This window comes from Pan troglodytes, chromosome 6 (assembly GCF_028858775.2).
Source record: "Pan troglodytes isolate AG18354 chromosome 6, NHGRI_mPanTro3-v2.0_pri, whole genome shotgun sequence".
Classification (NCBI taxonomy): Eukaryota; Metazoa; Chordata; class Mammalia; order Primates; family Hominidae; genus Pan; species Pan troglodytes.
In genome coordinates this window covers 67536657-67549389 of record NC_072404.2, presented here as the reverse complement: position 1 = coordinate 67549389, position 12733 = coordinate 67536657, and the positions used below count along the sequence as shown (strand labels likewise).

At 41.3% G+C, this 12733-nt stretch overlaps 1 protein-coding gene across 1 annotated transcript; it reads left to right on the top strand.

Annotated features, from left to right (window-relative positions):
* Window positions 1-10239: 10239 nt before the first annotated feature.
* On the top strand, window positions 10240-12325 carry LOC129144485 (phosphorylase b kinase gamma catalytic chain, skeletal muscle/heart isoform-like). The gene is made up of 3 exons (XM_063815403.1): window positions 10240-10393; window positions 10531-10656; window positions 10999-12325. Exons 1-3 carry the CDS (start codon window positions 10382-10384, stop codon window positions 11320-11322), a joined length of 462 nt encoding a protein of 153 aa, XP_063671473.1. The 5' UTR covers window positions 10240-10381; the 3' UTR covers window positions 11323-12325.
* Window positions 12326-12733: the final 408 nt, after the last annotated feature.

Sequence of the window (12733 nt, the reverse complement as noted above, 5' to 3'; positions counted from 1 at the left end):
AAAGTTAGAACTAGGTTTCTTTAAAGTAACAGATTAAGCACTATTTAATTTCTGGTCTAGACCTCAAAGGAGTTAAACAAGGTGATTTCCGCCAGATTTTCTTGGTTCTGGGTTTGTTCCATGAGAAGCTGTAGGTTCGGTCCTGTACAAGTTCTAGAACCTTCTGGAACCTGCAGAACCTATTTGGGCAGTTGAAGTGAGTGGAGAAAGCAGGAATCTCAAAATATCTCAATATAAAGACACCACTCCTTCCCCTCTCTTCACTGCCCTCACAAAAGCAGGTCCTCCATGCCACTGCTGCCTACCCAGGCCGCTGCGCTCTCACTAATAAGGCCATTTCTTTCTTGACTTCGCTGTGCTCTTGACCCAGTGACAGTGATCAGAAATAATCAGGGGCGATCAAGCCCATGCTAGCCTGGATAGGGGGTAATGTTTCCATTGAGGGCCTCCCTAGTGGCTTTCTCTCTCTGAGCAGCGGGGACATGTGACAGCACAGGGCAGCCCGCGGGGGTTATGGCGGGGTGAAAAATCTTCCTGTGGCTGTGGAATTCTTGATAAGGTGGCGAACGTGTTGTGCAGCGGCATCCTGAGGGCTGCCCGCCCTCCCAGGCGCCCAGGGCGGGCAGGCAAGCTGCACGCTGTCATCTCCTAAGTCAGCGGCATTGGGCACTCTTAATTACAGGGGAAGCAGAATCTGATTGCACTTTCTGTGCCAGCTCCTGACTTCGTTTGCATCGTCCTTTTATTTTTTCTTTTTCATACCTCAATGTACTAAATTTGAAAGATGTTTAGAGCTAGATTTTCACCAGCACGTATTCAGAAATGAATACAGGGATGAGGAATTTCATTCATTTATCCTTGCATTGGCTGAGGAAGTATTTATTGAGTGCCTGTTGTATCCAGGTACTGTGCTTGGTGGTAGGGGGATTCTCAGATTTGTTTTCTAAGGTGAAACAATTGGAATTTGGAGCCACTGATATTTTCCATGATCATCATGGAGAGGGGAGCTATAATATTTGGACATCACAATGAGGTAAACTGGAAGTAATCAGCCCAGAAGACACTGCCTGGTTCCTGGAAGGTGAAGATTGAGATGCAGGCCCATAGTTGGGAAGCTCTGCCTTAGATCTGGGCTTTGTGTTATTTCCATTAATGAGGCATAAGGTGGAAAGGTGGTGCCTGTCATCTGGGCTTGACAATCTCAAATGCCCTAGAAGAAAGTCTTCCCTCCTATGCCCATTTCTCTTTCTCTTTTCTTTTTCTTTTCTTTTTTTTTTTTTATTATACTTTTGAGTTCTAGGGTACATGTGCACAACGTGCAGGTTTGATACATAGGTATACATGTGCCATGTTGGTTTGCTGCACCCATCAACCCATCATTTACATTAGGTATTTCTCCTAATGCTATCCCTTCCCCAGCCCTCCACCTCTTGTCAGGCCCTTGTGTGTGATGTTCCCCGCCTTGTGTCCAAGTGATCTCATTGTTCAATTCTCACCTATGAGTGAGAATATACAGTGTTTGGTTTTCTGTTCTTGTGATAGTTTGCTGAGAATGATGGTTTCCAGCTTCATCCATGTCCCTACAAAGGACATGAACTCATCCTTTTTTATGGCTGCATAGTATTTCATGGTGTATACGTGCCACATTTTCTTAATCCAGTCTATCATTGGTGGACATTTGGGTTGGTTCCGTCTTTGCTATTGTGAATAGTGCCACAATAAACATACGTGTGCGTGATTTATAGTAGCATGATTTATAATCCTTTGGGTATATACCCAGTAATGGGATGGCTGGGTCAAATGGTATTTCTAGTTCTAGATCCTTGAGGAATCACCACACTGACTTCCACAATGGTTGAACTAATTTACACTCCCACCAACAGTGTAAAAGTGTTCCTATTTCTCCACACCCCCTCTAGCATCTGCTGTTTCCTGACTTCAATGATTGCCATTCTAACTGATGTGAGATGGTATCTCATTGTGGTTTTCATTTGCATTTCCCTGATGACCAGTGATGATGAGCATTTTTTCATGTGTCTGTTGGCTGCATAGGTGTCTTCTTTTGAAAAGTGTCTGTTCATATCCTTTGCCTACTTTTTGATGGAGTTGTTTGGTTTTTCTTGTAAATTTGTTTGAGTTCTTTGTAGATTCTGGATATTAGCCCTTTGTCAGGTGGGTAGATTGCAAAAATTTTCTCCCATTCTGTAGGTTGCCTGTTCACTCTGATGGTAGTTTCTTTTGCTGTGCAGAAGCTCTTTAGTTTAATTAGATCCCATTTGTCAATTTTGGCTTTTGTTGCCACTGCTTTCGGTGCTTTAGTCATGAAGTCCTTGCTATGGGTCTTAAAATCTCTGTGGAATCTAAATTTGGTGTCAAGTTAGCTTATTTTTTATTGGTCTACTTTGAGTGTAAAGGAAAACAGATGAATGCTACCTTCCTTAACAATAGTCTTTTGTTAATTTTAAATCTGAGATTTTTGTTTTGGTAAAATTTTGAATTTATATTAAAACTTTTTTAGCTTTATACCCCCTAGCTATTAATAGAAGCAAACTCTTGCTGTTTATTTATGACAGAACACACATGCAGGACTTGAAAGATGTTACTAACAATGTCCACTACGAGAACTATGGAAGCAGAAAACTGGCAGCTGTGACTTACAATGGAGCTGATAACAACAAGAATAAAGGGCAGCTGACTAAGTAAGTATATATTTTTTCTCCAAAAAAGGTATTCTTTCTGTAGTCAATAATCATATTGTTTCATTTTCATTAAATTTCTCCTGGCTCCTCAGTAGAAAATTTGGATAATGTTCTCTATGCACAACAGCATAAATGTATATTGTTATGCTCTGTTAATAGTATACACTTTTTTGAATGAACCATTTTGATGGAGTTTTCACTTACAGATTTTGTGGAAACAAAGGACAGGCTTTAATAAAAGGAATATGTAGATGAATTTATTCTTGCTTACCTTCTCTAATCCTATTCCAGGGAGTAAATTAGCTGGAGTTTTGGTTTCTTCTTTTGGTTGTTAGAGTGGTGTAAGTGACTACGAATTGTGTAGCTTTGTCCTATTGAGCTTATATCTCAAGCTGTGGTGTTTTTATGTGGGGGTCGAAAAAAGAGATGTGTGAGGAAGCTGGTAACCATGTCTGTGCCCTCCTTTTAAAAAATTTGTCATTATTGAAGGTCATAATTACATCATATGTCACTTAATGGGGATATTCTTAGAAATGTGTCATTGGGCTATTTCATCATTCTGTAAACATCATAGAGTGTACCTACACAAACCTAGATGGTAGAGCCTTCTACACACCTAGGTTATGTGCTCTAGCTATTGCTTGTAGGCTATAAACCTATATAGCGTGTTACTGTACTGAATGTCATAGACAGTTGTAACATAATGTTAAGTATTTGTGTATCTAAACATAGAAAAGGTGCAGTAAAATACAGTATAAAAGATTAAAAATGGGATATGTGTATAGAGCACTTGTTGTGAATGGAGCTTGCAGGACAGGAAGTTGCTCTGGATGAGTCAGTGAGTGAGTGGTGAGTGAATGTGAAGGCCTAGGACATTACTGTACACTACTGTGGACTTTATTAACACTGTACACTTGGGCTATACTAAATTTATTTTTTAAATTTGTCTTTAATAATCTTATTTTGCTGTAACTTTTATAATAACTTAAATTTTAAAAAACTTTTTGATTCTTTTGTAGTAACACTTAGCTTAAAACAGAAACACATTGAACAGATGTACAAAAATATTATCTTTATAATCTTTATTCTATAAGCTTTTTTCTATTTTAAAAGTTCTTTCTTTTTTCACATCAAACTTTTTTTTTTGGTTAAAAACGAAGACATAAACTTACACATTAGCCTAGGCCTACTCAGGGTCAAGATCATCAAGATGCTACCGGGCAGCAGGAATTTTTCAGTTCCTAGGGGCCACCATCATATATGCAGTCCCTTGTTGACTGAAATGTCGTTATGCAGTGCATAGCTGTATTACAAAACCATTTTAAATAATGGGCATTTGTAGCTAGGTGTTATCTACCATTAGACGAAAATCCTAAAGGATCAACTATATGAATACGAAAGACAAGTTCTGAAAGTAGCTATAGTGTTTTCCACAGTGGTTAACATGCCTTATAATGGAATAGAAAAATGTCCCTTCTTAAATATTTAAAATACAAGATTCTGTTTGAGGTAAGCCTCAATATGTGAACAAAAGGAAGGCTTTTTATCTCTTTTGAGCAAAATGTTTATTGAGCAACTTTGGCAAAAAATGTAAGGATCCATCATAGTGAATATTGTTCATAAAATCTTAATTCACTTTAAACTCATTATCAGTAACGATGAACTTTTTAACTCATTAAAAGAAACACATACACAAAGCTACTGATAATTTTTATGTTAAAATACTACCAGTACATATTTTTTGTTAAATATATGTACTTATTCAATATATTTTTAAAATGTTTGTTATGTTGTAGATATAAGGAATTGTTTATTTGTCCCCGTGTCTCAAATATAAGGCTTTTTTTTTTTTCTTTTGAGACGGAGTCTCACTCTGTCGCCCAGGCTGGAGTGCAGTGGTGCGATCTCAGCTCACTGCAAGCTCCACCTCCGGGTTCATGCCATTGTCCTGCGCTCAGCCTCCCGAATAGCTGGGAATACAGGCGCCTGCCATCACGCCCGGCTAATTTTTTGTATTTTGTTTAGTGGAGACGGGTTTCACCACGTTAGCCAGGATGGTCTCGATCTGCTGACCTGGTGGTCCGCCTGCCTCAGCCTTCCAAAGTGCTGGGATTACAGGCGTGAGCCACTGTGCTTGGCCATATAAGGCTTTTTAAAGTAGTGCTGTTGGATGCAGGTAAGATAATTCAGAGAAAAATTGTAAACTTTACAGTATCATGAAGTTTTTTTCTGCATATACAAAATTCTACTGTGTGGATACGTGAGTTAAACTATATCCCAGGTGAAAACACAAATAGAATTCTACTGGAAATATATCTCTTAAAGAGAGGAATCATGACCATACTTTGCCTATGCAAATATAAAAAATGTTTGCATTGCTAAAACGCAAATTGCTCCAGGAGCTAGCATAATATTTTATGTTAATAATAAGTAGGAAAATAAACATTTCAGAAGATAAAACCAACTGGGGAATGGCTGTAGTTGGAATAGATATTTGATATGATTTGATAAATTAGATTGTTACTACTTCATTGAATAACACATACTGAATCTGAAAGAAATCACTTAGAAGTTTTATCTATTGGTTGTATCTTACATTGTCTTGAAAATGTTAGCAATTTCAAAGAATATTTTTGTTAAATTTTCCTTTAAAAATCATTAACAACTTGTGGTGCTTTAGCTGAGTAAGGTGCTTTTCCTCATAGCTCAGTACATATCCATGAATAACTGAAAAGAAAGACTAATGTTTAAATAAGTGAAGTAAGCAGGTGTGAGTTTAGGCTTCTTTTAATGTTCTTTCTGTATTGCTCTCATGTGACTCTCCATAGCAATATATTCTTTGACAGTGGTAGTGACGAGGGGTTGAGAGTTGCAAGAATTTTGGCATGGAAGGTGAACCTATTGAAAATTTATAGTTAAATTGATCTTTGGCAATGTATGCTTCACAAAGTGCTAATCACACTTTGGTTTTAAAATATAAGCCAAACTTTTTAACGATGTTAGACATTGAATAGTAAAATACATTCATGTGCCATATAACGATGTTTCGGTCAATGACTGACTGCATATATGACAAATTCCCATAATATTATGATGTCATACCATAGAGCCTAAGTGTGTAGTAGGTTATACTATCGAGGGTTGTGTAAGTACACTCTGTGTTGTTCCCACAATGACAAATGAATTTCTCAGAATATGTCTCAATTTTTAAGCAATGCATGACTGTAGATCAATTTATCTTATATCTAAATTTTCTGAGGTAGTTTTGGGCAAACTGTAGAGTCTATTGAAACATGAAATAAAAAACTAAACACCGCATATTCTCACTCATAGGTGGGAATTGAACAATGAGAAAACATGGACACAGGAAGGGGAACATCACACACTGGGGCCTGTTGTGAGGTGGGGGGAGGGGGGGAGGGATAGCATTAGGAGATATACCTAATGTTAAATGACGAGTTAATGGGTGCACCACACCAACATGGCACATGTATACATATGTAACAAACCTGCACGTTGTGCACATGTACCCTAGAAGTTAAAGTATAATAAAAAAGATAAAAAATTAAAATTAAAATTAAAAATATAAGTGTAGATGTCTGAAAATGTGCCTTTCTTTTATGTCAAGAGTCCCAGAACAATTCTATTTTAGAGGGACTTAAAACAAGAATTAGATTGTGTGGTTTAAATCTGAAGAATTAGATTGTGTGGTTTAAATCTGAAGACTAGCTGAACTTGTCCAGTCAGCTATAATTCATCTCAAGGTTAGATCTGGAGAAGTGGATGCTATTCTTAGCAGCTATCCAGTAATTACCTGTTTCTGACAAAGAAAGTATGGAGCCATCTAAGTGCTTCTTATATCCTTAGAGAATGTATCTTGCATCCCTGTATGGAGGTTAGTGGGTGGTTGGAAGCCACAGAAATGGTAACCTCTGAAATCAAAGAAAATTCAGCAAGGGTTTGTAAAGGAAACGGGAGAAGAGTTGGTCATATCCAGATTGCTGATCTCTTAAAGGAAGTGATCCCCAATAAGAGGAGGGCCATCTCTTTTTTTTTTCTGTTTGCTAAACGTCCTTCTTGAAGTTTTATCTGCCTTCTTTTTCCTTGATCTTCCTTGTACCCTTTACTTAAAGTCCCATTTGATTGGTGACTCTTTTTCAGAACTGATGTCTATCATTGGTACCAATTGCGACAATAGATACCTTGCTCCAAGTTGGGGCAAACCCTAGTCTCTCTTTCCTTTATGTTAATTTATTTTTCTCTTCTTTATAGCCTTCTCCATCAGTCATCTTGGGAAAACTTTATAAGTGAATGACTAAAAATACAAGTTTCAAAGGTAGATCCTCAGAATTCTTGATACATGACAAGAGTTTTCATTGATCTAAATAGAAATAAAGACAATTTTCTGAAAATTTCAAGTTGTTTTAAAACATTAAACTTACTCAGGTGTATCTTTTACTCTTTATTCAAGTGTCCTTTCATGAAATTATAATGATAGTAGTTGGAGTTTTGTTTATGTTTGGTTTTAATACTCTTACTTGGCAAAACAAGATGTTGGCAACCATTATTGCTCAAAATTTTTGGAAATTTTTATTGAACTTTGAATTTTTTTTTTTTTTGAGATGGAGTCTTGCTCTGTCACCCAGGCTGGAGTGCAGTGGTGCGATCTTGGCTCACTGCAACCTCCGCCTCCCAGGTTCATGCCATTCTCCTGCCTCAGCCTCCCGAGCAGTTGGGACTACAGGCGCCCACCACCTCGCCCAGCTACTTTTTTGTATTTTTAGTAGAGATGGGTTTTCACCGTGTTAGCCAGGATGGTCGCAATCTCCTGACCTCGTGATCCACCCACCTCGGCCTCCCAAAGTGCTGGGATTACAGGCGTGAGCCACCGCGCCCTGCCGATCTTTGAAATTATTTAAGTGAAATTCCTTTGGAAAATTTTGCACGTAGTGACCTACTAACCACTGGAGCAAAAGTATGTAAATCTACTTGCTTACTGTGTTCTTTAGGAAAGACCACCACACATAATTTAAATGAAACATGATTGTCTTTTATTACACTCCAAATGTGGGTCATGTGTAATGCAGCAAAGTAGAACTTGACTAGGTCATCCTTCTGTGGTGGCTCTAATTTTATTGGTCACATGAAGGGGTGTGGCTTGCAAGAATTTTAACCTTATAAAGACAACCCTAGAAGGAGCTAAATCTTTGGGGATTTAGTTTCATATTCAGGTTATGTTGTAACCATTTTCTTTTTCTTGTTTTACTAGGCTTTTTCCATTACTTTGTCTGGGTTTTTAATTTCGCTGGTAGGTTTGTGAGCTTTACTACTATATGTGTGTGGGTAAGAGTTTCCTATTAAAAAGCAGGCAGACAATGATATAACTTAAATGGTTTTTCCAGCCATTTAATAAAAGGTTTTACTTGGAAAAAAATAGTAAATGTGAAGACAAAAGTGATCTCCCTACATTTTCTATATTGTAAGCACAATTGTTTGTTTTGATTTTTTAAAAATTAATCAAGATGACTAGAAGTGAGGTGTTAGTTTAAAAATTAAAAATTTGAAAGATAATTTTTACTGGTGAGAGACTTCAAAAAATTCATTTTAAATATGCATGAATGAACATTTTTTCACGGTATTTGTGTATATTTGGTCAGATTATTTTTACAAGGCTAAAATCTTACAGTATCTTAGCTGTTAGATATTGCAGATTTCTTTTAGAAAGTACACACATTTAGCAGGTTTAGAACTTTGAACAGACTTTCAGAAGACAATCGCACAGCATATTTATTTTCATAGTGATTTAGTGTAATGATTATGAAAGTAATTTGGGAAATAAATTAGCTTTAGCAAATTTTACTGTAATTTTTTTTTATTTAGGGCACATACCTTAGTAATTTAATTGTGAAAGCTATGCATTTGCCTTTAATTGAAGCTTTTAGCATGCTTTACTTTAAATGTGCTAAATCACTAATTTTTATTCCTTTAGATTTGATACAGTTGAAGGCATGTAAGGCGGGGGATTGTTTTTCCAAAGACATAGCAGTTTTTACTATACAGGGATTTTTAATATTTAAATTTTGAATTTAAAAGAAGATTTTTTTCTTTTTCTTTGAGATGGAGTCCTGCTCTGTCACCCAGGCTGGAGTTCAGTGACACAATATTGGCTCACTGCTACCTCTGCCTCCAGGGTTCAAGCAATTCTCCTGCCTCAGCCTACCACGTAGCTGGGATTACAGGCGTGCACCACCATGCCCAGCTAATTTTTGTATTTTTAGTAGAGACGGGGTTTCACCATGTTGGCCAGGCTGGTTTCGAACTCCTGATCTTGTGATCTGCCTGCCTTGGCCTCCCAAAGTGCTGGGATTACAGGTGTGAGCCACTGTGCCTGGCCTAAAAGAAGATTTTAAACATCATTGCATGTTTTCTCTGCAGTCTCTTATTTTCCCCCTAGAGTTATTTACATAATAATTTAGGTGGCAAAATTACCTGCTCCTTCCCAAGGATAAAGTAAAATAAACATTTTATAGATGAGTTATGTAAGTAGGAATAGATATTTAATTCTCTCTGATTTCTAATTTAATGTATTTACAATCACAGTTATATTGTTGAATAATATTAAGTTGCTTAAATACACATATTCAGTTACTAAAGGTTAGCAATTAAAAATCATTTTTAGATTATTTCTTTTCTGGAGCCTAAAAAAGATTTTTGGGGTGTTAGGGGACAGTGGGAATTATAGACTCTTTGAAAATCTAGCAAAAGCTTTGGACCCTTTCACCGGAAGAATACTGGCAAACACAAACACACATTTGGTATGCTGTTTCAGGGTAGTCACTGACACTGGGTGTGATCAGGAGATCAGAAGCAACTATATTAAAAACACCTGCCATTAATATGAGGCATATATTATTAAGAAGGATCTCATCAACTTTAAAAAAAATATATACTTGAAAATGTATTTCAGCTGACTCCACTTTTTGCTTTGTTTTGTTTTTTGAGACGGAGTCTCACTCTGTCACCCAGGCTGGAGTGTCGTGGGGTGATCTCGGCTCACTGCAACCTCCACCTCCCAGGTTCCAGCGATTCTCCTACCTCAGCCTCCTGAGTAGCTGGGACTACAGGCATGTGCCACCACACCCAGCTAATTTCTGTATTTTTAGTAGATATGGGGTTTTGCCATGTTGGCCAGGCTGGTCTCTAACTCCAGGCCTCAGGTGATCTGCCTGCCTCGGCCTCCCAAAGTGCTGGGATTATAAACATGAGCCACTGCGCCTGGCCTGGACTTCCTCTTCTGAGCTCCCTGCTGACCTGTCCTGATGATGACTGTTCCTGCAGAGGTCTGCAGAACCCCCAGTTACCTGGCCCTGAGATCATGGAGTGCTCCATGAATGAGGACCATCCGGGCTACAGAAGGAGGGGACATGTGAGTGCGCCAGGAGGAGGATCACCCACCTGGGCTGGGCGAGGGAGGAAGCAGGCAGGGCTGGGTCGGTGCCCCTGGCACTGGGTAAGTGGCCCTGGGCCCTCTCATGTCCAGGTGGAGCACGGGCGTCATCATGTACATGCTGCTGGCTGGCTCCCCACCCTTCTGGCACCAGAAGCAGATGCTGATGCTGAGGATGATCATGAGCAGCAACTACCAGTTTGGCTCGCCTGAGTAGGATGATTACTCAGACACCATGAAGGACCTGGTGAGAGACAAGGCCGACTGGCTCCTGGGCTCAGGGCTGCGATGCCAGGCTCCCTTGCCCAGGGAGGCCCCGCCTCTCCTGACATGCTGGAGGGGACCTGCCTTAAGTTTCTCGGGTACCCTCTCCTCCCCTCCCAGGTCTCCCGATTCCTGTTGGTGCAACCCCAGAGCTGCTGCACAGCGGAAGAGGCCTTGGCACACCCATTCTTCCTGCAGTACGTGGTGGAGGAAGTGCGGCACTTCAGCCCCCGGGGGAAGTTGAAGGTATGAAGCCTCCTGACCCAGACCCTGTGGCAGTTGCCGCCAGCTCCCCAAGTGCAAACCTCTAAGCCGTCTCCTCCCCCAGGGGTCCTTATACCCCGCGGGTTTGCAGAGTACCCACCCCTCCCCTCCCAGCCACCCTGTGATGGCTTCAGAGATGGCAGGTGTCAGCCCACTGGCTCCGTCCCTGAGGATGCTGGCCAAGTGGGAAGTGGGGGAAACTAGGAGGGCCCCGCAGAAGCCACTGAAGGCTTCGTGGCAAACGAGCCCAGAGAGTCCTGTGCTGGAGGGGCAGGGCCTGGCAGGGCGGGGGCTGCAGCCCAGCTTCTCCGCCTGGCCCTGCAGGTGATCGCTCTGACTGTGCTGGCTTCAGTGCGGAGCTACTACCAGTACCACCGGGTGAACCCGGTGACCCGGGAGATCGTCATCCAAGACCCACCCCTACACCCTCCAGCCTCTGTGCCGGCTCATCGATGCCTACGCTTTCCGAATCTATGGCCCCTGGGTGAGGAAGGGGCAGCAGCAGAACTGGGCAACCCTTTTCAAGAACACACCCAAGGCCGTGCTGCTCTCCCTGGCCGAGGAGGACTACTGAGGGGCTGGCCAGTCAGGGAGGGCTGGGGGGCAGGTGGGGAGGGGAAGCCACGGAAATACAAGTCAAAGGGGTAGGATGCATGCACGCCTCTGCAGAAGGAGCACTTGGCCCTGGCCAGGAACCCGTGGAGCTGAGGCCACGATCCCCTCTCAAAGGCTATGCACAAGGGAAGCGGGTATTCCCACCACACAGCAATACCTGCAGGCTGGGGCAGGCCCTGGGTGGGCAGACATCACAGGTGGCCTGAGAACCAGGAACCCCCTGCTCCTCCACTTCCTAGATGAGCCACCATCTCCGTTTCTCTTTAGAGGAGGCCCAGAGTTACTGACACTCGGGCCCTCTGCCTTTAGGGTCCCAGGGTGAGGATGAAAGACACAGAAATGTCTGAGATACACAATCGCAGGAGATTTTATTGGCCCCATGACAGCCAGTGACAGTGTGGGAGCAGGCTACTCTCCAGGGACATGTTTCTGGAGGCATATGGAGAAGGGGGCCGAGGTGAGGTGGCTCACACCTGTAATCTCAGCACTTTGGGAGGTCGAGGTGGGACAATTGCTTGAGGCCAGGAGTTCGAGACCAGCCTGGGCAACATAGTGAGATCCCATTACTATAGAAATTCAAAAAATTAGCCAGGCATGGTGGTGCATATTTGTAGTCCCAGCTACTCAGGAGGCTGAGATGGGAGAATTGCTTGAGCCCAGGAGCTCAAGGCTGCAGTGAGCTGTGATCACCACTGCGCTCTAGCCTGGGCAACAGAGTAAGACACTGTCTCAAAAAAAAAGAAAAAAAAGAAAAAAAATGGAAGGGGAAGCTTCTGATATTTGTCTTTCTGGAGTACTGTTTGCTTTGTGATTCCCACAATGCACTGCTTCACCTAGTACATCATTTGGTTCTCCCAGACCTTTTAGGACTGAACTGTGCTTTAGATAGTTTCATGCCTGCCTGTTACACAGTGGAAACTAGTTTTCTTCAGAGGGACATGAAATGACAGATGAGGCCATGAAGAAAGCATTCTCCTTCCACAGCAACTAGCTAGGAAAGTGAACACACAAGTGATCCTCCTGCCTCAACCTCCCTACTAGCTGGGACTACCAGTGTGTGCTACCATGAAGGGCTAATTTTTTTTTTTTAATTTTTAGTAGAGATGCGGTGTGTGTTGCCCAGGATGGTCTTACTCCTGGGCTCAAGTGATCCTCCCACCTCAGCCTCCCAAATTGTTGGAATTACAGGTGTGAGCCACTGCATCCAGCCTTTCATCACATATCTAAAAACAATCATCAGAGGTAGATGTAGCAGGTGTTATTGTTATTAACTCCATTTAACAGATGAAAAACACTGAAGCAAATGGAAGTGAAAAATTGGGCTTTTAAAATGGAGTTTTGGCCGGGCATGGTGGCTCATGCCCAAAAGTGGTAGAGATTGAGAAATAATTAGCATTAACTCATCAACAAAATTCTAAGTATTTTGATTGTTAATACTTTCAGC